At 55.9% G+C, this 26497-nt stretch overlaps 1 protein-coding gene across 2 annotated transcripts in view; it reads right to left on the reverse strand.

Moving 5' to 3' along the window:
* The window catches only part of TG (thyroglobulin), a 224041-nt gene that overhangs the window by 179658 nt on the left and 17886 nt on the right, over positions 1-26497 (reverse strand). Inside the window, exons 10-20 of one of the 2 annotated variants that reach the window (XM_021088574.1) lie at positions 25560-26147; positions 22751-22990; positions 20618-20755; positions 20148-20225; positions 19473-19585; positions 17196-17298; positions 16000-16200; positions 11747-11959; positions 9941-10095; positions 7680-7836; positions 6038-6262 (exon numbers count right to left, since the gene is read on the reverse strand). In XM_021088574.1, the coding sequence (XP_020944233.1) occupies positions 6038-6262; positions 7680-7836; positions 9941-10095; positions 11747-11959; positions 16000-16200; positions 17196-17298; positions 19473-19585; positions 20148-20225; positions 20618-20755; positions 22751-22990; positions 25560-26147 (2211 nt within the window). 2 annotated transcript variants of the gene reach the window in all.

Consider the following 26497-nt stretch of genomic DNA (forward strand, 5'->3'; position numbering starts at 1 on the left):
TGCAGTGGTTAAGGATGTGGCATTGTCACTGCAGCAGTTTGGGTTGCTGCCATGGCGCGTGTTCAAGCCCTGGCCTGGCAGCTTCCGTATGCTGAGGGCTCAGCCAAAAAAAAAGAAAAAGGAAAAAAGAAAGAAATGCCAAGTGTGGCCCTGAGAGCGGCTCCTCACATCACGCACCCCGATGCCTCCCTCACCGCATTCGTCTCCCTCCTGAGCCACCCACCCCGTCCATCTGCAGATTCTTGGTGCTCCTGTGCTCTGATTGTAATGCTCCCGGTCCTTCCTACTTTGCTTCCCCTAAGGTGCTGTGAGCTGAGAAACCAGAAGTCCAAGCTGCACAGACACCTGTCTCATCAGGTTCTACACTGGAGTCCAAGAGCTCTGTGCGAGCCAAGTGCATGAACTTGGCCGCAGTGATTGGGACAGCTCAGAGCTGCGGCTGCTGAAAGGGGCTTCTCGGTGCTGCCTTTCTGATTCAGGGTCGTATTCCTGGGAGCTTGCCAAATAACCGCCAGAAGCAGTGAGCTGGTACCCAGTGAGGCTGGGAGCCGGGAGCGTGCCCGCCCCGGGGAGCGCTCCCTCCGTGCCCGCTCTCCCTGCCCACTGCGTGAACCTCCCACAGCACACCTGGGCACTCGTGTTTTATCCCCATTTCACAGATGACAGAGCCGAGCCCCAAGACATGCATGCATGATGCCCCAGCCTGCTTTTGTGCAAAGGGGCGGAGGGGGGAGTAAGATGCTAGACTCTGCCCATCTCAGTGCCAGGTGTTTTGACGGGTCACCCCACCGTCGCGTGGGAAAGGCTCCACCGCCACTCTAGCCAGAGAAGGCTGATGGTCAGCCAGGTGGTGACGGCACAGGGTGGGCCTGAGCCGCATTCTTGCCAAGCCAGGGCTTGTCCTCCGCCCACCAGTTCAGCCACGTTTGTCCCTCTGGCTGAGAAGCACAAACAGGGGGACGCACCCGAACGAGCTGGTGGTGACCTTACAGCCACTCTCCCCAGCCCGAGTGCGGGCGCGGCGTCTCTGAGTAAATCAGAAACTCAAGGCCCATCCTGGAAACTGAACGGCGTGGTTTTTGGTCTGCGCTGCGCAGTGAGCCTCCTCGCTCAGAGGGCAGTTTCATTACCTCTATGAGTCACGTTGTGGTCATCTCTAGTATTTTTACCTCGGTACTAGGGCTGTTTTTTCAAATAGTCTCCAAGGTCATTGCCAAAGGAAACCAAAACCTTGCGAGCCAGCCTCAGCTGCTGCCTTTGAGCCCCGGGTGCACGGCTGGAAAGAAGGGCGCTGGGGGCTGGCTTGGGCTGCACACGCTCAGCCTCGGACCCCGCCCGAGGGGCCTGCCTTCTGCTCCCCTGCGCCTCCAACTGCACCTCACAGGGTGGGCGCAGCCCCATCGCCAGCCTCCTTCCCCAGAAGTTGGGTCCTCTTGGAGACCCTGAGTCCACAGTAGCAACTGGGTGTTCACCCTTCAGTTAAATCCCGCCGTGGAAAGCACGAGAAAGCCCCTCAGGCCTCAGGTCCCTCCTTCGTAAAATGAGGCAAGGTGGCCTGTTTGTGTTTGAGCATTTCACAATGCTCTGGGGTTAGCCATCCCTCCTGCCGACCTGTCCCCAGAGTCCCCAGACAATGACAGCCAGGCCCTCTGCTGAAGAAAAATACCCCAGGAAGCAGAACAGTCCTGCACTCTGCCCACCCTGGCCCTGCCCCTCGCCAGCTTAAAAGCCCCTTGCTGTGCCCCCAGGCCTCTCCCACGCTGGCCCCACCTCCTGCCACGCCCCCCCTCCACTCTCGGGTCACACAAATCATGTGAACTGTCCCCATAATGCCACAGCACTTCCTAGCTCTCTGCTTTTGCACTCATCTCCATTTCTGAAATGCCCTTCATCACTTTAGCACCCTCAACACAGGGGCACACCCACAAGTACACACATACACACACACACACAAGTACACACACGTACACACACACACACACACAAGTACACACATGCACACACACCCACCCATCACTTCCTGACTGCTCTGGTCCAGGCGGCAGTTCCGACTTGCTTCTCAGACTTCACACCAGCCTTTGCTACCCCAGCAAGCCTTCCTGCCTGCCTGGCTGGGGTGCAGAAAGCTTTTCAGGGAATATCTCCGCGTCTCTTCTCTTACCTGACCTCAGCTGGACCCTGAGCTCCTTGAAAGTGGAGCCCTGACTTTTGCCTCCCTGAGTACATGATGCCGTGTTTGACGCAAAATTGTTTTGAAAGCTCAGATGCACGGCTAATGGAGGGAGGGATGGAGGAAGGGATGGAAAGAAGGAAGGAAGAGGGGGAAGGAAACAAGATAGAACATGTTACCTCGGGAAAGAAATCTGTAGAAAATTAGCTCTATTATAAGGCCTTGCAGTGAAGGAACGAAAGTGAACGTTATCCGGAATGGAAATTGAAAATCTAGACAATCTCTCTGGGATTCTCCCTCAAGGATCAGCTGGTCTGGAGGCGGCCAGCAGGTAGTTCTGAGGGGAAGCCATCTGGCTGGCCTTGAGGCAAGCAGGCCTTGGCCTTGGCCCCATCAGAGCTGCACACAAAGGCACCCCCCCACCCCCGCAGCACGCGCTGCCTGGACCAAGGCTGCCACGCCTGCGTGAACCACGGGAGGCGGACATTCCCACAGGTCCCCCTGAGACATCGCCTCCGCAGGGGACCTTCAGATGAGCCCCCCAAGCCGCCACACAGAAAGCCTGCCTCATCGCCCCAGGACAAAGCTCTGCTTGTAGCCTCACAGCTGCATTCCAGATGTGCTTCCCAAGGCAAGAGAGTCAGGAAGAACAGATACATGCATCCAAGGCCGTGACTGCACTCAGAGCCCCTGCCGAGGCGGGAGACTGGTGAAGCGGTGGAGAGAGCGCAAGTGTGGAACCAGCAGAGCTGACTTTGACTCTCACGTGGCCAATTAACAACAAAACCACTTGTTGACGGTTCCCCGTGTGTGCAGCGATGTAATGTGTGTCGGTTACATTCTGCTATGTGAATCACAACCCCGTGAATGAGAGGCTGCCCCTCATTTCCAGCTTATGCTCAGTGAAGACGGACAAAGTCCCAAGAACCCACATTTAGAAGGTGTTGCACCCAGGACTTGAACCCAGTCCACGTGACTTCCCAGAGCAGTTTCCTATAGCGCTCCTAACCGTCCAGGCGCCTGGCCCATGCCCTGGGATTAAAAATACCCGGCTCTCTGGACCAGAGCGATACAGAAACTCAGGAGAGAATGCATGTTATCACTGATACTGAGAAAAAAATCAGTGTCAGCGATACTCTTGGTGCTGCTTTTGTGAATTCCATTCTAGACCTTTCTAACCCTCTGGAGCAAGGCGGTGGGGCCGAATGGGGTGATCGACAATTCTTTATGAACAATCGGTAAAAGGCTGCAGGAGCTGGAGAAAAGAACCAGGTTGGGGTAGAGCAAGGATAGGCAGACTACAGCCCTCGGGCCAAATTCAGCTCAGCTTCTCCTTGGCAAATGCTCTTCTCCCTACAGTGGACGATGGGGTCAGCCTTCCAGAGAGAAACCATAGGGTCTGTGAGGCCTGAGCCCCTTGCTTTGGCCCCTGACAGAAAAAAGTGGTCAACTCCTGCCCCACAGCGCAGGCAGCCCTTTCACTCGGGCCCCTCCCCAGGCCCACCCTGTGGCTCCCACTCCCTCTGAGCCCGGTCACCCAGAGGCCGGATTCTGATTTCTGATGTGCCCGCTGGTTGACACACTTCGGGCAAGTCTGCCCATGCTCTTGGCTCAGCATCCCCGGCCCATGTGCCCGGTGAGCTCGACTATCCATCCTGGTAGACAGGAACCAGTAGTCCAACACTCAGTCGAGTTCCCTAGAAGGAATCTGGGACCAGATTTCCAGTCCACCTCCTTGAATTTACACACAGAAAATGGGGCCCTGAGAGGGAACGGGACTTGCCTAAAGCCACAGAGTTGGAGTTCCCATCGTGGCACAGTGGTTAACGAATCTGACTAGGAACCACCAGGTTGCGGGTTCGATCCCTGGCCTTGCTCAGTGGGTAGCAGCATTGCCGTGAGCTGTGGTGTAGGCTGCAGATGCGGCTCGGATCCTGCATTGCTGTGGCACTGGTGTAGGCGGGCGGCAACAGCTCCGATTTGACCCCAAGCCTGGGAACCTCCCTATGCTATGGGAGCGGCCCTGGAAAAGGCAAAAAGCCAAAAAAAAAAAAAAAAAAAGGCACAGAGTTAACCCCAGTTCTCTGCCCTGGCGCGTGGCTGGTCCCTCTCTCCGCCTCTTGGTTCTGCGCTCCAGAGGAGGCACCCGAGGTCAGGGAGCCTCTGAGTGGGGCTCCCAGAGCCTCAAATCAACACTCCCCAGGGTGACTACAAACACAGGCTCCTGGCCCGACTCCTCCCAATACACACACACCCCTTCACTAATGCCAAGTCTCTGGCAGTGGAGCCCAGGGCTCTTCACAGTGAGTCTGAGAACACGGTGGCAGGTGTTGCAAACACCTCCATTGCTGTGACCCTGTGATGCCCACCCTGGCAAGTGGCACCATCCACTCCTCCTCCTACCTCTTATCCTCTTAGTTTGGGCAGCTCTGGTCCAAGAAGACCTGGGGTGACCCATCCACAAAGAATGGTTTCGTGACCCCGGGTCCGTCCTCTGAGTCAGCCCTGCTCTGGGCACTACCGGTGTGTGACCTCACTTCATCTGAGCCTCAATTTCTTCATCTGTCAAATGGGGAGGTGACCAGGGGGCGACGGTGAGAGGGAGGTAGCCGTGAAGGTATCTTGTGCACTGCAAAGTCGTCTGTCAATGTTAGCGAGACACAGTTGTGCCTCTGGTTTCGGTGTTAAGACGTAGCCGCATCTGAAATCCAGCGTGGAGTTTAGAACTTGGCATGGATTTCATGAAAGGAAAGGCCTTGTAGCTTTTGTGTGGCAACCAATGTAAATAGTGGAAAAATTAATGAGAAAAATCTTCTCTCTCTTTAGCTCCATAAAAATGCCTCTCTGTCTCCCGTCACATGGGAGGAAGGCTTCTCACCATGAGACTCTGGAAGTTTCAGTAGTGGACGGAACCATGGCCCCCGAAGATGTCCAGCGCCTACTTACTCCCGGGAACCTGTAAGTGTGTTAGGTCACGTGGCAAAGGGAACCTAAGGCTGCGGATGGAATCAGGTCCTAAGAACTGACCTTAAAAGAGGGAGAGCGTCCTGGACTACCCAGCTGTGTGCAGTCACAAGCGTCCCTAGACGTGAGAGACAGTGTCCCAGGCAGCTGTGACTATGGAAGAACAGCCAGGGAGCTACAGCACTGCTGGCTTGGGATGAAGGAAGGAGGCCGGGAGCCAAGATCTGTGTGCAAGATCTTCCAGAAGATGGAAAAATCAAGGAAACAGACTCCGAGGGCCTCCGGGAGGGGTGCAGCCTGGTTGACACCTTGATTTGAAGCCAGTGAGACCCTTAGGAGATTTCAACCCTTTGGAACTGCAGCCTAGCAAGTGTGTGTTGTTTCTAACCACTAAGACGGTGACGATTTGTCATGGTGGCAAAGGGAAACTCACACAGCTTCCACTCAAGGGACTGGCATTTGCGGTCTAGTGAAAGTGGCTTCCAAGGCTGCTCACGTGCAAGGCCAAGAACAGCCCCCAAAACCTCCACCAGGGACCAGTGCCTCTAGGCCGTCAGGTCCTGGGCTGAGGGGAGTGTTACTGTAACCAGACCAGGACATGTCACAAAACACGTCGGCCTTCTCTGCAAAGCCAGTGCAGCCCAGGCCACAGGGTCCCAGCCTGTCAAGGGCTAAAAGGAAGGGTTACCTCAAACTGGGGAGCGGGGGCTCTTCCTTCTGTCGCTGCTAGTTTCAGCTACTATCTAGTGGGCACTAACCGCACGTCCACGCACAGTGGGCAATCGGAAAGCTTCGTTGGTAAATAAATGAACGAGTCTCGGCTCTGCATGCAGGAACCACCACTCTGGGGGCTCGCGTGGCCTTTCGCACAACCTCACACACTCAGAGAGGAGAGGCACCTACCACACCCCAGCGGGTCCTGGCTGGTGTTGCTGGTGGCCGGGACCTGGCGGGATCCTTCCACGCACCCAAACCGTGTCCTGGGAGAGGTGCCGAGGCTGTTCCCTTGGAGGAAGTGGATGGAGGGGTCTGCTGGGAACGTTCTGGAATCCAGGTGAAGCTGGAATGTTCCACTTTGGATCAGATCTGCAAAGCGCCCCACGAGATCCTTGCCTGCTAAGGCCTCCTCTGCAAGACACAGGACGAGGTAGGAGTGTCACCGCAGTGTCCTGCCAGGGCCAGGGAGGGTCCAGGTGCAGAGCCGCTCGGAACAGCCACGACGGGAGGAGACAGAGGCATGACACAGCATCTCATTTTGTGGGGCGGGAGGGGGTGACTGGGGCCCAGAGAAGGGCGGTGATGGACCCAAAGTCACACAGGGGCCCGAGGGACTCCAATGCAGGCCCTTGGCTCCGAGATTTCCGCCAGCGGTGTGACCCCATTAGCGGAGGATGCCCTGACTGCAGTCCTTAATCCAGAGACACGACCCTCTCAACCTTCGCCCAGCCACCCTGCGAGTCTCAGTCTCCCCCCTGAAAAATGGGCTGGGGGTTCCTCTCTGCAGTCGGTGAGGATTTCGAGAGAGAGTATCAGGGGACCGACTGGTCAAGGCCGGGCAGAACTTTCCGCCTCGGCCTTCAGCTCAGTGCGGAGAAGGCCTCCAGCTGTCGATCTATAGGTATTTCCCAGGAAGAAAGCAGGTGAGCAAGCCCCACGTCTGCAGCAGGGATGGGCTCAGCAAGGACACACAGTCACGCTCCAACAGGCTACTGTAAAGGCCGCCCCGGGCCACGGATGCCAGCAGTAAACACCTCACGTATTTGCAGCTCAGACATGCCCAGATTATGCAGGCTCCTTCCAGGGGAAAACAAAAAGGAGCCCCTAATTCACAAAGCGGAGAGGGGGGTAATTATTGTCACGAGGACTGCAGAATGGCAGAGAGGCAGCTGCCTCCTGGTGACACTCTGGTGTTTTCCAGAAGTTCCCCTCATAGAACACAGGTCAAGCTCCAGCCAGTCTCGACCCTGGGTGTTTGGCCACCAGATGGGGGGGGGAGGAAGTGGGGCAGCCCCCACCCCCAAGGCTCCACCCTCTGGTCAGAAATCCATGGACAGGGTCCCGCCCCGGGCTCAGGGTAATGATCAGAGGATCCACCTGCTCCCCCTGAGATCTTTCTACTCTGGATTCATCCATTTCATCACCGCCCTGGTTTAAATAGTGTGGCAGTGGTGGAGACAGTGTACGTGGTCTGACTGGAGGTTCTCTGATTGGAAAAAGGCGGGATACACGTTATAAACCAACGGAGACTCCCTGACCCCACTCTGCCCTTCCTCCCACCAGTCTCCCTTCTCTGAACCTAGACAACCAAGAGAAGAATTGGAAAATGTTCACAAAAGCACAGTCGGGCAATAGCATTCAGCTCTAGTCAGCCATTGATCAGAACTCTATTGCTCTTTATAAGCTTCTAGTAACCAGCTCGTCCCCCAGGCCAGGCATGTGACGCCCTCCCCAGGCCCCAGAGGAAGGCGGTGGGGGCTGCCCCGGCTCCATCTGAGGATGGGGGCACCGACACGAAGGGGCTTCTAGGAGGCAGCGCAGGCCATACCAATGTCACGCAGATCTGGGAGAGAGGCGGGGGGGGCGTCCTCCAGCCGCAGCGTCCAGGTGACGTTCACTCCTAACCGATCCAGGCTCAGACACCCAACCCGCACCGTGGAGTCATCGCAGACGGGGATGGAAACGGGGGTCCTGGCGGTTGTCACCTGTATGGAGGTGGAGAACACGTCACTGCGAGAACACGGAGCAGGAAGCCAGCGCTGCTGAGCCCACGGCAGGCGCCGAAATGGCCGGAGGAGGTCGGGCAGAGGACCCGACGGCAGGTTGACCGGAACTGGCCCGAGGCGATCAGAGCTCCCCACCCCCACCCCGGCCTTGGGAGGTCTGCTCTGCCCCCCGCCACCCTGTTCCTACCGTGGGAGCCCTCTGCAAGGATGCAGCCCTGAGAGAGCTAGAAAAGGAGGGTCCAGGTCAGAGAGGTTGAATAGCCTGCCCTGGGCACGCAGCTTGCAGAGAGAGGGCTAGGTGGAGTAAAACCTGAGCTTCAGGAGCCCAAACACTCTGAAGTCACGGGGCCACGTGTCACTGGAGAAACAACTTCTGCCAACTCTCCCAGGACCTACATCCAGCAGGACACCCCCTCCTGGGAAGTACCCACCCTCCCTCACTGTGACTACGTGGCCCGGCCTCTCCTCCCAACCTGGGCGGGGCGCCCTGAGCATCAGCAGGGCGGGGGTGTGCAGTGTTGGCCTGGCTAGCCTGGGGGTGACACAAGCCTCACTGTGCTCTCTTCACGTTGTGACCTCTGAAAGGTAGAGACACGAGAGCTTCCACCTCAAGCCCCAGGGGTGTTAGTTTATCAGAAGCCTGGGCGTCTGGAGGTGAAGGAGACTGTTCTGTGTAAAAGGAAGATGCTGGACAGGAAGCGAAGGCGTGGGTCAAATCTTCGATCCAGAGTCGGGTCTGGGCCAGGCCCTCAGCCTGCAGCACGAGAGCTCTCGGCTGCCAAGAAAATGGATAAACAAGGAAACACATGCTTCTGGAAGGCGATTTATTTCTGCTTCTGCTCTCCGCTTCTAACACCCCCAAACTCAGATGGGGTGGAGCGCAGGCTAAGCCAAGGCCCATGCGCTGGGCACCCTGGTAAGAGCAGGCACAGCCAAGGCTAGGGTGGCCCCCTTTGCTGCCCACCTGTCCTGGCAGGTGGCCTGTGGGGCAATGGCTGCCCTAGAAGCTCCCTGCTCTGTCCCTCTCCCAACTTTATATACATTCTCTGAGTCACTTTTGCATAGAAAATAAAAATGCTTCTTTTGTAAGAGAAGAAAGAGGGGCTGGACAACGCCCTCTCACACGGCCACAGACTGGCACCAAGCACCTACTGTGTTCCACGTGCCACACGGGGCCCAGTGGATGCAGGTGCTCATGCTGCTGTCACTGGATGAGCACCGCCGCCACGTGCCAGGCACTCAGCACCCCCAGGAGCCAACACGCACCCTTTTCGAACATCCTCCATCAGGTAAGGCCCCTGTCGGGTGCTTAACCTACGAGCTAGTTCAGTCTCCAGAACAGACCTGTGGAGCCTGGACCACCAGTACCCACGAGACGGAAAGATTAGCCTCGGGAGGCTGGGGAGCTGCCGAGGATCAGCAGATTGCCGATTAACGCTGTCCCAACCACTTTAACTAGTGCCTGGCTTTGTTTATCTCTGACAATCTTCAGTGCCTAAAACCACGCCTGGCCTGTCAGAGGCCCTCAAACACCTGCTAAGTGGAGGGATGAAGACGAGAAAAGGATGAAGGAAAGAATGAACAGATATGGTTGTTCAGAGGTTAAGAGAGCACTTTGTGGCATTTCGGCCTCCCTGCCCCTCATCCCCAGGCTCTGTCTTCATGGGTGGGGACCTCAGCTCTGTCCTCACATGACCCAGCCTGGCTCCACCATTTCCCGGCTCTGCGACTCTGGCCAATCATTCTAACCCTCTAGTAACAAAACCCTAACAATAAAAATAGCGTCCCTGAGAGGACTGCATTAGCTAAGCTACACCAAGGATGCACAGTCTAGGCGCACAGCACACAGCTGATCCGATTTTCTCCGTGTGGAAAGAGGGACCAGAGATGAGCTGGATACCGCTTCCGCCTCTGCCGCTCGGTACGTAAGCCTCTGACCTACGTTCTCATTCTGAGCCTCCGTCTGCCCAGTGGGAAAATGGCCCAGGGTGGAACCCTAGGTTCATCTGAGCTCTGAAGTTCTCTGCCAGGTAACCCTAAACTCAGACCAAGCCCCTGCCTGTGGGGAAGACCAGGCACATACCTGGATCCGACAGAAGCCGCGGGCCGTGAGCTCATCTAATATGACGACCTGGAAAGTCGGCAGCAGGCCCGCGTAGTCGGCACTGCACACCTTGCCTGGCGGAAGCTGGAGCTGGAACTGCCCCCGGGTCTGGATGGTCTGCCACAGCTGGGGCCCTGCGGGCAGGTGGGCACCAGAGGTCAGCAGGCAGGGTGACCCGGCTGTGGGGTTCTTTTCTTTTCTTCTTTTTTTTGTCTTTTGTCTTTTTAGGGCCAGACCTGCAGCATATGGAGGTTCCCAGGCTAGGGGTCTAATTGGAGCTGCAGCCACCGGCCTACATCACAACTGCAGCAATGCGGAATCTGAGCCACATCTGCGACCTACACCACACTCACGGCCACATCGGATCCTTAACCCACTGATCGAGGCCAGGGATAGAACCCGCGTCCTCATGGATGCTAGTCAGGTTCGCCAACCACTGTGCCACAACGGGAACTCCATGTGGTGTTCTTTCCTTGTTTGGTTTTTCCTCTGCAAAAATAACCCATCTTTGGGAGTTCCCTTGTGGTGCAATGGGTTAAGGATCTGGCATAGTCACTGCAGCAGCTTGGGTTGTTGCTATGGTGCAGGTTCGATCCTTTGCTGAGGCTACTTCTTAGTAAGATAGCTTGACTCTGAAATTACTTCACGCCCTCATAGCAAGCTCGGTCCTGTCTTAGCTCTAAACCAGACTACTTTACATTTATATGGAGTCTTAGACATTCTTCTTGAAAAATCATCCAAACCATCTTGCATTCAAATAGGGCCACTGCCCTGGATTCGCCAGTTAAAAGGGGACCCCGCATCCCATGTGAAAGGCTTACTCTAAAGTTGTTCAGTGCACAACCTGCACGATCATGCACGGTGGCCCTGCACGCACGCCACTTGAGGAGCTCAGGGCCTGTGCCTCTCTTCTTCCAAGTCCCTTGCTCATGACTAGTCTGGTCTTTTGATTCAGCTCAGGCCACTCTGTCATCATCAGGGGGGACAGGCCACGTATTTGTCCAAATCACATTCTGAATTTTTTTGGATAGCATTCTCTATCTCAGAACGCTCTGCAACAGATACTGTCCTTTGACCCTCTACCAACCACCTAGAGCCTGTGACGGTCCCAGGATCTGGGTCACTCTCCTGAATGCCCCTCCACTGCCCTGATTGGACCCAGTGCTGGTCTTGGCATCCATAGCCAGCCTTTGCCAGGAAGGTGTAGTCAGACCCTGGTGTGGCCTCACAGCCGCATGCATGTGAAAGTGGGTTCAATGTGAGAGCCAGAGACAGGAGCTCTGTCTGTTTTTAAATAGGGCCCCGGGCCCACAGCGATCAGAACAGGTGCCACACCCTGGAGCAGCATCTGGCTCCGGCTCTGCCAGGCACTGGCTCTGGAACTCCAGACAGACATGGGGGAGAGGCAGGTGTGGCAGTGTCACTCTCAGAGGCTGGATCAGCAGCTCCAAGCTCACCAACGCCGTAGTAGCCAATACGGCCACTGGAGCATGTGTGTCCTGGATACAGTCATGTATCCAAGTCACCGCAGCAGAGCCCGTGATGACGGCAGATGTGCCAAGGAGCAGATCCCTCCACAGAAGCCACAAATAAAGCTTCAGCCCAGGGGACTTGGAAGCACGTCTGCTCCTTCTAGAAGAAAATGCCCCACTGGGCCCTCTCTCCTGCTCTGATGCCACCTGGCTTATCGAGGACAAGCTACCCTTGGATGGGGAACCTGAAGGCCTCATCCTGGAGCCTGGAGAGGGAGCAGGAGGCCAGGCAGGCCTTCCTGGGGCCACTCACGTTGGCAGGCACGAGGGTGGGGCGGCTGTGACTCCCAGCGTCCCCTCTGCAGGCTGCACAGCAGCAGATCCGACGGGAAGGCGCTCTGGTAGCCCTGGCGGCACAGCAGCCGGCACTGCTGCACGGCGGCGCCTCCAGGGCCCGAGGCTGCTGCACACAGGACGGCCCCGCCAGCCACCTCCGACGTGTTGAAGGGCAGTGGGCATCGCGGGCCTGGGAGGAGGAAAGGAGGTAGCCGTGGGCACCTGGCCTGCACTGGGGGCTGAACACTCCCACCTCCCACTTCTCACTGGCATCGGGCCCTCCTCAGCTTCCCTCCACCCCCTACCCCCCCACCTTACCCTCCTGCCTGGCCTGGGCCTGCTGCCCTCCCTCCCCACTCTCCTCTTGGCCAAGCCTGTCCCCTCTCAGTTTTAGCAGACACCTGAGCAGGGGTGATTCCTGTACCTTCACCTCCAGCTCAGGCCCTCTTGAGCTTCTTCTCAGCTCTAAATTCAACTCACTACCGGTTCCTCCACCTCAAAGCCAGGGCCCAGAACTCCGCATCTGCTGCCCACACCTGCTCCTGCTTCAGCCGTCCTGGCTCACAGCCCGGCACCTCCAGCCACCCAGCTGTCCCCAGCCAGAAACGTGGCGGCCAAGCTGCCCAGTCCCCCTCCTCTGCCCATCAGCTGAGGCTAGGGCTCGCACCTTCTTGATGCCTTCTCATCCCCACCATACTTCCTTCCTTTAGACACTGCCATCTTCTGCCTGAACCGCTATGGAAGCTTCCTCACCAGCTCCCCGCTTTGGGGCCTCGTCCCTGCCCTTCCGCTCCCATGTCCAATCCAGTCTCAAAGGCCGGCAAAGAAACTGCATGGGTGAAGTTCCCGTCGTGGCTCATGAACCCAACTAGTATCCATGAGGACGCAGGTTCGATCCCTGGCCTCACTCAGTGGGTTAAGGATCCGACATTGCCATGAGCTGTGATATAGGTCGCAGATACAGTTCAGATCCTGAGTTGCTCTAGATGTGGCGCAGGCCTGCAGCTACAGCTCTGATTAGACCCCTAGTCTGGGAACCTCCATATGCCCTGGGTGTGTCCCTAAAGAGACAAAAAGACAAAAAAAAAAAAAAAAAAGAATAAAGAAAGAAAAGAAATTGTATAGAGCCAGCCCCAAGTCCCCTGAGGCTGCTAACGTGGCTTCCTCTCTCTGCTGTGGTCTCTGCCAGCCCCGCTTTGCCCCAGGGCATAGCTGTCACTCCCTGAAAATACACCCGCTGCACACCCATCCCTCTGCCTACCCATCTGCCTAGAATATTCCTTCTTTGGTCCTCAGTTATCAGCTCTGCCTCTCTAGCTTTCAAACACCTTCTATGGTTCTCCTAGACCAACTCAGGCTTCCTTCATGGTATCAATTATTTAAGGCTAATTATCTGCGTCCTGGTCTCCCCGCTGGATGGAGCCTCTGTGGGGTGGGGTGGGGGGATGCTTTTCCCCTGCTCGCCCAGGCCATGGTGGCACCATGCTGACCCAGAACACAGGCTCCCTGAGCGCCTGTTACATAAGTGGGGGGATGAGTAAATTAAAGAACAGACACACTCAGTGTGGCAATTTCACACCTGACTAGAGATTTAGTTCATTATCTGGCTCTAAGCACAGCCCTGCCACCTGTATACGTCTGGCTTTAAAAATCTGCAATCCACACGTGACTCAAGGGTACTTGGGGGCCTGCGAGATGGAGAACGACCCCTTTTAACCTCCAGGGAGTAGCCTGGGCTTTTATCTAATAAGGGTGGTGGCCTCTGGACACGATTCTGCACGGCAGTTTGCAGTGGGCTTCTCGAGAGGGCGCTTACCAAGTGCTGTGCGTGTCAGGGGGTGGGGAGAGGCGGCCTGTGGGCTGGGGGCAGGTCTCCCGGCCTTGAACCCTGGCTCCATCATTTACTAGTTGAGCCCCTAGAGCAAGTTCATTAACATCTCTGGGACTCGTTTTCACCCATAAAATGGTGAGGAGAGCAACGTACCTGCCTTCTAGGGATGCGCGGTCTGAAGGAAAACAAATGACACCGTGTAAACAGCTCAGAGGAGTTACTGACACCCGCTAAATGGTCATTAACATTATTATTAATGATCATTATTAACAACAGAGCAATACCTACTGACTAGGATGGAAATTCTAGGATGTGAATCCTCCCTTTCAGGACAGTGGACTCGCGTCTGAGGGTAAATTTCAAACATTCGCTGATATTTGCCGTGACTCTCAGGTCGGGGACGCTGTCGTGATGAGTGTGTACCTGAACTTCATTCGAAATAACCTCACGGAGCAGGTGCCCCTGGTTTTATCATCTGCGTTTTACAGATGAAGAGACTGAGGTGTGAGGCTGTCAGAGCTAGGGCTTGAGCGCGGGCTCTGTGAACCTAAGCACGACCCCGGCAGGAAAAGGCCAGCACCTGCTCAGACAAAAGAGGGTGCCCGTCCTCGTCCTCGGGGCTCCCCGGCCAGCAGCCTGCTGTCAGCGTTATGACCCTGTCGTCACTGTTACAATGGCCCAGGACCTCTCCCGGGGCCTGGCCCTTCTTCTAGCCTAGACAGCATCTCAGGGCTGCGTGGAGAGCCCAGCAGGCAGAGGAGGAGGCCGCCCCTCCAGGCTGAGCACATGGGCATGCACAGCCCCCAGGCAAGCTGCTTAGCCCCTCTGAGCCTCGGTTCCCTTGGCCCCAAAAGCGGCAGAAACGCGTTAGCCTCCGGAAGGACCTGCGGAGCCAAGGAGGCAGAGCACCCCGTCCCACGCTGGGGCCGAGGGCTTTCTGTTCACTCTGGTCCCCATACTTCCTCCTTTGCCCTCCTCCCCGGCCTCGGGGCGGGACGAGGCAAACCACAGCCAGGGAATCTGCATTGTGGTGAAACTGGGGTGAAGGCCGTGGGAAAGTGGGGCAGCTGGGCGGGGTGAGATGCGTCAGGGAAGCGTCTCAGGCCATGCTGGGAAGACAGAGGAAGTGCCCTCCCAGCCAAGGCAAAGCCCTCGCTGCCCCTTCCAGAAAGGGGACCAGAACAGCCCAGGCAGAGGGGGCAAGTCGGGGGCGTGTGGTGAGAGCTGTGGGCGCACCACAGGTCAGGGGCAGGCGAGGGAGTGGGCCAAGGGGACAGAGCCCCACAGAGAGGGGCGACTTCCTCCGAGGGCCCCCTTCTTCTTACAATATAAACATACACTGAAAAATATAAAAATTCCCTTCACACGTGGAAAGCACTGGACCTAATGAGATGTGTCTGCAGTTCCAAAATGTTGCCTAGAGACTGCAAAAGCTAACAACACAATAAAGAAAGCGAAAGAAAGGCAATTGCAAGGAAATCAGAGTCTTTCAGTACGAGATTTCTCAACCCTGCCAGGCCCAGCACCCCCATTTGTAATTAATATCTTTTTTTTTTTTTTTTTGCTTTTTAGGGCAGCCCCCACGGCACATAGAAGTTCAGGGGCTCAGGGTCGAATTGGAGCTGTAGCCGCCAGCCTACACCACAGCCACAGCAACGAGGAATCCGAGCCATGTGTGCGACCTACACCACAGCTCACAGAAACACCTGATCTTAACCCACTGAGCGAGGCCTGGGATCAAACCCGCATCCTCATGGATACTAGTCAGATCCGTTTCTGCTGAGCCACACGGGAACCCCTGAATGTCTCTATTTACTGTTCTGAAATGAAATTCGCATCTAACCTCCTTGCTCAGGTAAGTTTTTAAATAACTGTAACATCCTGTGACTTAAGTATGTAGGATAAATAAAAGTAATTAATAATTAAATAATATCTTTTCATCAGTAATAATGTATTTCAATATCCTACAATATATTCACGTGATTATATATTTCAATACTAAATATTCAAATGACTTTTTAAACTAGGTATAAACAAGTCAACACCTCCATGGATTCCTGAAGCTTCCCAGCTGAGATGGACCCTCCCCCCATGGAGATCCTTCTCCCCAGGGGAGGATGGGGGGGCCACGACCCAGAGCCCCTCAGCCAGCCAGCACCCCAGCTTCTGAGCGCCCGGCTCTCCTTGGTTTGAGCCCCAGGGCCTAGCACATGTAAGAGCAGACAGTGTCAACATCACAGGATTCAACTGCAACCACACCCCTCACGCGGCTCACTCATCTCCCCTCCCGCCCTCACTGTCTTGGCACCTGTGGAGCCCCCCGGCTCCAGCCTGGGCACAGGTAAAGATGAGCAGGACCCCCGCCAGCCCAGGGAGCCCCTCGGGATGTCACCACTCACTCTCACAGGCGGGCTGGCTCCCAGCCACGCGGGTCCCGGGCACCTCCTCGCCGCTGCCCAGGACACACCAGCAGCTGCCCTGGGCCGGGTCGCACTGCACTGGGGCGAAGCCTCCGTCCTCCGCCCTGCAGGCCGGGGTGGTGCCTGGACTGGCTCTCCTGGAGGGGACTCCTCTCTGGAGCACTTCACAGAGGCCTGGGCCTGTGGCAAAGACAAGCCAGATGGGCTCCTGGCCTGCACCGCTGCCATAGCCCTTGTCACTGCCACCACCCACCACCACCTGCCCGCAGGGCCCCAGGGTCTGGGGCTGCCTCCCCGCTGGGGGATTGAATTAGGACAGGGCAACGCCTGAGCCTCACTCAGCTCTGTACGCCACCCCCCCCAAACACACACACACACGCTGCCTTCCCTCAAGGAGCCTGGAATTTTAAAGGACATTTAACAGCACGTGAGCAACCACAGTTCTGATGCTAAGGGCCACGAGAGGAGATGCGCAGGGCAGCTTGAGGAGCCTGTCAGAAGGCACTGGACTCGGCTGTGGAAGACGGAGGCCCATAAAGTCTTCCTGGAGGTACTGACGGGCAGGCCGAGCGAGCGTCAGCCAGGCGGGGTGGGGAGAGTGTCGCAAAGGCTGGACCACAACACAGGAAGGCCCGGGAGAGAATGTTCACCCACGTATAAAGTCTACCTGTGGTTTATTACACTTGGATCCGCTGCTGAGATGGACACACAGAAAAGTAAAAGAAGATACAGGAGCTGACACTCAGGGGTCCACGGGCCACGGTGAGGCGCCTGGGCCCGGCCCTAAGGACCACGGGGAGTGTCGGTGGTTTCGGGGCAACGAAGGGACATTAGTACATGTGCATTCTGGGGACAATGTCTTGACCTCACTGTGGAAACCAGACTGCACGGCCAGGCTGTGCTGCGCAGCTGGTCCCCTGTGACAAAAGCCACAGTGCCCACTTTAATAGGGAGCAGCCCCGGTTTGCGCCTCGCAGGTACGAAGAGCAGCCCAGCTCCCTGCCAGGTGCTTCTCCCGAGAGCGTTTCGCTGGGGTGAGGGAATGTCACTGCCACTTTATGAGGTGGGAGGCCGCCACTGCTCCGGGAGTGCTGGGATGTGAAGCCAGCTCTTGGGACTCCAGACCCGGTGCTCGTGGGGGAGGGGGGTTACCAAGGGGGAGGGGTGACACTCACATGGGGCACTGCTGTTTGTGCCAGGCGGCATGGCCTCTCCTGAGGCCGGGTCCACACACCAGGTGCTGGCCTCCGATGCCTGCAGCCTGGCAAACTCTCCTGTCTGAGACAAAGCCGAGGTCAGGTCACTTGGGAAAGGTGATTTGTGGCTGACAGGTTGGCAGGCAGATGTTAAGAGTGTTCCTGGAGCTCCCGCTGTGGCACAGTGGAAACGAATCTGACCAGCATCTGTGAGGACGCAGGTTGGATTCCTGGCCTCACTCAATGGGTTAAGGACCCGGCATTGCCGTGAGCTATAGCAGGGTTCATAGATGCAGCTTGGATCCGGTGTTGCTGTGGCTGTGCTGTAGGCCAGCAGCTGCAGCTCCAGTTCAACCCCTGACCTGGGAACTTCCGCATGTTGCCAGTGCAGCCATAAAAGGAAGAGAAAAGAAAACAGTGCAAGGCAGCTACCAAACCCTGAGTCTGACTGGGACCCCTCTCTCCCAGCCTGTCCCAGGGCTAACTGGGGAACACTGGGCAAGCCCCTTCAACCCTGTGAGCCCTGGTTTCCCATCTTCAAAAAAGGAAGCGGGATTAGGACCCGGGAGCTCGTTCCTTCTTGGAACTCTCAGGGGAAGAAAGTGCCATCTCTCCCACGTCACACACACACACACACGTGTGACAGCAGGTGTGCTGGAGGGATGGCTAATCCAAGCTCTGTCCGTCACTGAGGGTTTCTTTGAGCATCTGTGGGCCACTTGTCCATTTTCTGTTCTGCTGTGCCTTGTTCACAGACAAGGAATCGCCGTCATAATGACTCCTGACATTTTCAGAGAACACAATCAGGAGGCCCACCCTGGGGGAGCCACCCCCGGAAACTTGGAGCCATTCAGTCCCGGGGAGGCAGGGAGTCCACTGGCCCCACTCCACCGAGAGAGGCCCAGAGAAGTCAGGCGATGTGTCCCAGGTTGCACGACTTTCAGGCTACAAAGGTGAGACTCAGACACAAGCAGAGGTTTGAGAAACTATGGGATGAAGACTTAAAGTTGAGAATATTCTAGCCAGTTACACCAGGGAGCTGGGGCAAAGGCACAGCGGTCCAGTTTGGGCTGTGACGTCTGGGTCCTGTTTCCCTGCATCAGGGGCCCAGGAGCCAGGCTGGGAGAGCACACCACCAGAGGGGGTGCCAGACCTGCTCTGAATCCCTGTTCCGGCCATCGGGGCCGAGGCTTCCCCGTCTCCTGCTCCCTGGGTGACACTGCCACACAGGGTGAGGGAGCCGATGATCAGCCCAGGGGTAGGGGGCTGTCAGCCAAAGTAAGAGACCCACAGGCTACTCTCTCTACAAAGCTCAGCGCTAACCGGGGTCCACGTTCCCAGCACCCACGTTCCCAGCGCCAAATGGGATGATAATAACAGCGAAACCGCTCAGTAACTTGCAGTTTTGCTAATGTCTGATTTTCTTGGTGCCCCTGGAGCTGAGCAGATAGGGGGTGGGGTGCTATCAACCCTACTTTCGGGAAAGGGGCACAAGACACAGAGGTTCTCATCAGTCAGCATGTAAGAGGCTGATTCCAGCAAGAATTCTCTAAGAGCTTCCACATCAGTCAGTGCACTAAATCATGACATCCAGGGAGCTGCGGAGGGAAATACGGTGAAATATTATTTCTCATTTATGAGAAACTGAAATCTGATGGACATGGTGACGGGGCCAGATGGCTTCAGGAACTGCATACGTGTAGACTATTTTTCAGAGTTTTCATGAAATGTATTTCCTTTGGGTCTCAATACAATCTTAGCACCAGGGAGGATAAAATGTGGGCTGATCTTATGATCAAAGAAAGCCCAGGACCTCCCGTTGTGGCTCAAGGGTAATGAACCCAAGTGGTATCCATGAAGACACAGGTTTGATCCCTGGCCTCACTCAGTGGGTTAAACATCTGGCATTGCTGTGAGCTATGGTGTAGGTTGCAGATGTGGCTCAGATCCTGCATTGCTGTGGCTGTGGTACAGACAGGCAGCTACAGCTTCAATTCGACCCCTAGCTTGTGAACTTCCATATGCCGCAGGTGAGGCCGTAAAAAGGAAAAAAACAAAAAACAAAACCCAGAGAAGCACAGAAAAGGTAAGTAAATTTCTCAAGATCACATAGCTAGGTTCTGCCAGGGCTGGGACAAACCACAGGCGTAGAACACTTGTGCACTTTTAACTAAAATAAAGTTTTTGAAAACTAGAAAAATCACTACCCAGGAAGTTCTGGCTTCCCTCCAAGGTCCTGGGTCTTCAGAGCCTTACCTCTGTGCAGGCTGGAATGAACAGGTCTTTTGGAGATGGTCTGACTTGGGAACCAGCCTGTTTCCAAGCAGAAAGCAGCCCACGCACGCGGGATGTCTCACAGGGGGTGGGGCCTGTGGGGAGGGGGGACTGTTGACTGACTGGCCGTGGGCGCCAAGTGAGCCGGGGGGGCGGGGGCAGGCTGAGCCCCAGTGTCAGGGCCATGGGTCTGGGTGGACGGGGTGCCCTATGCAGAAGCAGGCTGAGCCACAGGGACCAAGGCCGGCCTGGGGCACATCACCTGTGCCATGTTGGGTGAGAGGTAAAGCAGAGATGATATGACCCTGTGATTCTGAGCGTCTGACTCAGGAGAGGGCTGGGCTGTGGAATGGCGAGAGGTGGCTGCTGAAACTATAGCCGTGGATGAAAGTGGGGAGGGTGGTCGGGGGCAGACCTGGGCCTCCACCCCCCACCAGCTGCCTCTCTCGCCGGCACCGAGGAGCACCAGCTGGAAAGAGCCAAGGTCAGGGAACCTTCCGGGCCTGGGACTTGGGGGACGTTTGGCCTGGTGGCATGCAGGACCGGTGTGAAGAGCTTGCCCCCTACCCTGGGCCACCCCCCCAAGCCCTGCCTGGGGAACACCTTCACCACCAGCTAGAGCGCCCCCTGCTGTCCAAGTCAGGTGGCTTCACTTACATTGCAGGACCTGTGGGGAGCGGGCAGCCAGCGAGGCAGGCAAGTATGCTCCCTCCCCATCCACGCACCAGCAGTGCCCTGGAAAAGAGCCACAGCCGGAGGCTCAGGAGGCGCCCTGAGGGACTTGCCCCGGGCATCCCGCAGACAACCTCCCTCCTTTGCCTTCACAGCAGTGCCAGCAAGACCCCATGTCCATCCTGGTCTGTCTGCCCTCCCCAGCACTGTCCACAGCACAGGCCTTGGCACCCACATCCCCCCAGCAACCACCCACTTGACCTTCAGGCTGCTAGAAGGTCGCTGCTCCCATAGTACCGATGGGACAACCAAAGGCCAGAGGACCCAAGGGACTCGGCCACCAGCTGCCAAAGAGGAGCCTAGAGTCCAGCTCGCTTGCCCCCAGGGGAGGGCTCTTTCCCAAAATGAAAATGAGGGGTGTTGCTCGCCCCCTCCAGGCTGCCCGGCCCCCTCACCAGTCGCGGCGTGGCACTGCACGGGCTCCCAGCTTCCCAGTGCATCACACTGGGGCACGTAGGGGTAGGGCTGCAGAGGGCCCGATGTGCGGGGGGCATCACTCAGGGCAACACGGCGTCTCTGGTAGAAGCTAAAGGCTGGAGGTGGAGACAGAAGCAGAGGCGTGAGCAGAGCCGCGTGGGCTCCATCCTAAGAACAGCAAGCACGTCCCTGCCCAATTGGCAGGCTTTTGTTTATGTGACAAACATTTCCACCCCGAGGAGGACAGAGGGACCCTGAGCAGCGGGCAGGCCCTCACCACACTGCCCTTTCAAAATAAAAATGTGAAAACAAAACCATTGGCTGGGAGTTCCCATGGTGGCTCAGTGGGTTAAGAACCTGACTGGTATCCATGAGGATGCGGGTTGGATCCCTCATTCAGTGGGTCAAAGGGTCCGGCATTGCCATGAGCTGCAACTAGGTCACCGATGTGGCTCTGATCTGGTGTTGCTGTGGCTGTGACCTAGGCCGGTAGCTGCAGCTCCAACTGGACCCCTGGCCTGGGAACCTCCATATGCCACAGGCGAGGCACTAAAAAGACAAACAAACAAACAAAAAAAAATGGTGGCTGAAGTTTGAATGAACTCTCATCTCATGGTGTCTTCTGGTGTGGGAATAACGTGCTCACTGCACGTCTCCCAGGCGCCAGGCCAGCTCCCTTCCCTCCCTGCTCCCCACCCCACCCCACCCCCCGCACCCCAGGCCCCGGGCACCGCTGCCATGTTCTGCTGGCCAAAGGCGCTCAGTCGCCTCAGTCTCTGTGCTGGGCCTTCAATCCCCAGACTCTCGGGGACCAGGAGGTCTGCCCAAAAGAACCCCCCAACTATGCAACAGCAGAGACGCCTCTGCTCATCTGGAGGGGTCCCAAGAAAAGTGGGAACCCGCGTCCTGTGCTAAAGACCCTTCCTAGTTTCCCAGTGGCCTGAGACAGGTGTCGTCAGAGCTGTGGCTCCGTGGAGGGAGGGGCGCTGCCTCCGCCCGACTTCTGAAGAAAATGGCATCGACACTCAGGGAGCCCTCTGGCACCAACAGCTCTCTCCCCGCTTCCTCTAAATTTCCCTCCGGAACCAACATGGTCACAACTCGGGGAACACGAGTCCCTCTTTGGCCCCTGGATTACGTCATGCCTGTCCACACACAGGTCTGCAGAAACTGCTTCCTCGCCAAAGGCGGAATCTCCTGGTCTCCGAGGAACAGAGAAAAGAGGTGCCCGGGGAGGGAAGGCGAGAGAGGAGAGACGACGAGGCGGGAAGGAGCAAGGGGATGCTTAACCAGCATTTCCTGGGTCCTGCTGTCTGCCAGGCACCAGGCCGGGCCCCAGGATATAAAGATAAGATGGGGTGCCTTGTCCCCCCGCCGCCCAAAGAGATGGCTGGAGAGGGAGGGGCAGGGAACAAAGATGGCACTGGGCTTAGGGGACCAAAGGCAAGCGAGAGCCAACGCCAAAGCGGCAGCAGGCCTGCCAGAGCTGTGAACTCAGGGACGAGGCTCCCACCTGTGGGTGTGGGTGCTCTGTCTCAGAACCCAGGTTGTGCGGGGAGCACGGCTGTGCTGCTCTGTGACTCAGGCCCAGAGACCCAGCCACAGAAGCAGCCAAGACCGCCACACAGCGGTGGGGAACTCAGGGAGGCTTGGGGATAAATGAATCGTGTGTCCTGCCAAGTTGTGGTGGGTCAGTGAGAAGACGGCAAGAGGCCTGGGTCCTGCTGCCCAGCAGGCTGCCCATGGAGGAGGACGAGCGGGAGATGAGAAAGACCTGGGCTCTGAGCCCAGCCACACTGGAGCAAAGGGGCAGTGGGCAGAGGCCTGGGGGCCAAACTACCAGCAGAATTCTTGGCTTCCTGGTGGGCTGCAGGCACCATCTGCAATACAAAACGTGGAGCCTGGCCCCACGGCTCTGCTGGAGGATCCGGGGGCATCCTGGAGAGGTGGGCAATATTCCTGCCTTGACCGGGACCACAAGATGCATTTGTCTTTTCTGGCGCCCATGGGCCCAGGGAAACCACAGTCCCGAAGATAATGGAAGAGGAACTAATTCCAGCTCTTGCTTCCCCCAAAGAAGGAATGAGAAACCAGAAGCAAGGGGCACTCACTGGACTGTGCTGCCAGTCGAATGGCATAATCGCTCCCGCTCAGAAACTTCTCCAAGAAAGTCTCCCGGGATGGGGAGAGTGGGGGAAGGGCCAGCTCCTCATCGGTCAGCCGGATTCCTTTGGCCGCTAGGAAACTCTCTCCCAGAGGAAACTGAGAACTGTTGGAAACCATGACAATCTCTTCTGCTTCCTTAATGAACTGCAGGACGCGAAGCTTCACTTCTTCACAAGAGCCAGGACCTGGGGAGTAAAGACGTGGCAGACCATGCGTGGCTCCTCTTGACCTTCGAAGTATGTGAGCACCCGTGCGCATGCATGCACACACACACACACATACACACACACATTTCTGCCTCCGCTGTTTCCTTCACCCCTGCACTTTCCACAACCTGGACTCTTGTTTCTGTTTTATCTCCACAACTGCCTTCACTCAACATTTATGGAGTACCTAATTTGTAAGAAGATTAATCTTAGCTAATGTTTATTCCATACCAGTACCAGGCAGGTCCTATGAACATTTACACAATCTAATTTAATCCATGCAATAGCCCAGTATGATATTATTCTTATCTGTGTGTTACAGATGACAGACTGAGTCATGGGAAGTCATAGAACTTCAACAAGCTCCTAGCTGGCAAGTAGCTGCTTCAGAATTCCAGTCTCGTCAGTATGACCCCAGAACCAACCATCCTGACCAGCTGCCTCAAATGGAAGGATGGACAGGTGGATGGATTAATGGATGATAGGGAGATAATGATAGATGGATGGGTAGATGGATGGGGGAATGGATGCATGGATGAGTGGATGGATGGATGAATGGATGGATGGGGGAATGGATGCATGGATGGATGGATGGATGCATGGATGGATGAATTGATGGATGGATGGGGGAATGGATGCATGAATGAATGGATGGATGAATGGATGGGAAATGGATGCATGGATGGATGGATGGATGGATGGGGGAATGGATGCATGGATGGATGACTGGATGGATGGATGGATGGATGGATGGATGGATGGATGGATAGATGGATGGATGGGGGAATGGATGCATGGATGAATGGATGGATGGATGACTGGATGGATGGATGGGGGAATGGATGGATGGATGGATGAATTGATGGATGGATGGGGGAATGGATGCATGGATGAATGGATGGATGGATGGATGGATGGGGGAATGGATGGATGGATGGATGAATTGATGGATGGATGGGGGAATGGATGCATGAATGAATGGATGGATGAATGGATGGGGAATGGATGCATGGATGGATGGATGGATGGATGGATGGATGGGGGAATGGATGCATGGATGAATGGATGGATGGATGGATGGATGGATGGATGGGGGAATGGATGCATGAATGAATGGATGGATGAATGGATGGGGAATGGATGGATGGATGGATGGATGGATGGATGGATGGGGGAATGGATGCATGGATGAATGGATGGATGGATGGATGGATGGGGGAATGGATGCATGGATGAATGGATGGATGGATGGATGGATGGATGGATGGGGGAATGGATGCATGAATGAATGGATGGATGAATGGATGGGGAATGGATGGATGGATGGATGGATGGATGGATGGGGGAATGGATGCATGGATGAATGGATGGATGGATGGATGAATTGATGGATGGATGGGGGAATGGATGCATGAATGAATGGATGGATGGATGAACTAATGGATGGATGGGGGAATGGATGGATGGATGAATGGATGGATGACTGGATGGATGGATGGATGGATGAATTGATGGATGGATGGGGGAATGGATGCATGGATGAATGGATGCACAGATGGATGGATGGATGGATGGATCAGGGAATGGATGGTGTTATGGACTGAACATCTCTGTCTTCCCCAAGTATATGCTGAAGCCCTCATCCCCAGGGGGTGGTATTTGGATACGGGGCCTATGGGAGGTGATTAGGTTTAGATGAGGTCATGACAGGGTGAGGGTCTCCTGATGGGACTAGTGTCTTAATAAAAAGATGAAGAGACCATAACTCTTTCTCTCTCTACCATGTGAAGACATGGCGAGAGGGTAGCCACCTGTGAGAAAGGGCAGCAGCCCTCATCAGGAATCAAATATGGCACCTTGACCTTCCACCCTCCAGAACTGTGAGAAATAAATGCCTCTTGGTTAAGCCCTCAGTCTGTTACGGTTACAGCCCTCATCCACACACCAGCAGCTCTGGGGACCAGGGCTTCGGCACATCCACTGAGGAAGGACACAGTCGGTCCACGACGCTGAGGCCCAGAAAAGGGAAGCAATCGCCCTACATCTGCACAGTCAGCTGCTGGCACAGTTAACGCCATTCACTTTTTCTTTTTTTGTCTTTTTCGGGCCCCACACATGGCATATGGAAGTTCCCAGGCTAGGGGTCAAATCAGAGCTACAGCTGCCAGCCTACACCACAGCCACAGGATCCAAGCTGCATCTTTGACCTACACCAGAGTTCACAGCAACGCCGGATCCCAAACCCACTGAGCAAGGCCGGGGATCAAACCTGCACCCTCATGGATGCAACTCAGGTTCACAACCCACTGAGTCACAACAGGAACTCCCAGTGTCATTCACTTTTAAATTTTCTTATAATCAACTATCTAAATCATTGCCTCAAATTATAATTGCATGTCTTCCATGTGCAAAGCCTTCTCTTAGCCCTGGCCTTCTCTTAGCCCTTAGCCTTCTCCAAACTTGACTCCAGTTTTGACAGCAGGTACACTCCCACCACATATCCTTTAAACATACACACACACATTCAGTTCTTCATGGTTTAACTCACACGCTGGGACCTTGCTGGGCTCAGTCTGGGTGCCCTCCAGTTTGCGGCCAGCCTCATCCACACACCAGCAGCTCCGAAGGTCGAGATGCGCCAAAGGCGCGCTAAAGTCCGAGTACGGTCCTGGGTATCTGGGGAGCTGGCCATTTAGGATCTGCCAGAAGAGGTAGGGCTCCAGAAGGATGTTCCCTGTGGCCTGGGTCAGGTTCCCTTCCAACACGGCCAGTGGGACATCTTGGAGAGAAGAGTATCTCGCCAGCCCTGGGAAGATGCCTTGTTGCCCAGCCTCATACAGGTTTTGAATAAAGAGACGGAAGCTTCCGGAAGCCGCTTCTCTATAGCTCATGATCTTCATTAGCAGCTCTGCAGGCGTCAGCTCCTGGCCACTCCTGCTCTGAGCCCCCCATCGTTCATACCACTCAAAGGCCTGCTCAGGGGGCCCGTCGCATTGCACGCGTCTCCACTGCCCACTGGCGCTGCACTGAGGAATGTAGATGCTGGAGAGCACAGGGGGCTCGCTGGGGTTCGAGATCAGGCCCCTCACTGTCCCAAGGAAGGCTTGCTCAGCCTGCAGCTGACAGGGTGTGGGGCCTGGATGGGGGGACAAAGCACAGGTGTGTTGGGTGAAGAAGTTAAAATAAGCCCAAAGGACCAAGACGGAAGCCCTTACTGTCCAAACTCCATCTGAAACCTTGTACGGCCACAGAAACGCCATCAACCTTCAACCTGTAACTATCACCCAGAGACAAAGACCACCGCGCCCATCGCTACATCGACACGGTTGAGACCAGCTGTTGTCAGCACAGCGGAAACGAACGTGGCAGGTCCTTAAGGGCAAATAAACCTCCCTATTCACTCATTCGAATGCCTAACATTATCGAGATCTCTCTGGACAATTTTATTTCTTTATTTTTAGGGCTGCACCCGCAGCATGGGGAGGT

The sequence above is a fragment of the Sus scrofa genome, chromosome 4 (assembly GCF_000003025.6).
Source record: "Sus scrofa isolate TJ Tabasco breed Duroc chromosome 4, Sscrofa11.1, whole genome shotgun sequence".
NCBI classification, from domain to species: domain Eukaryota; kingdom Metazoa; phylum Chordata; class Mammalia; order Artiodactyla; family Suidae; genus Sus; species Sus scrofa.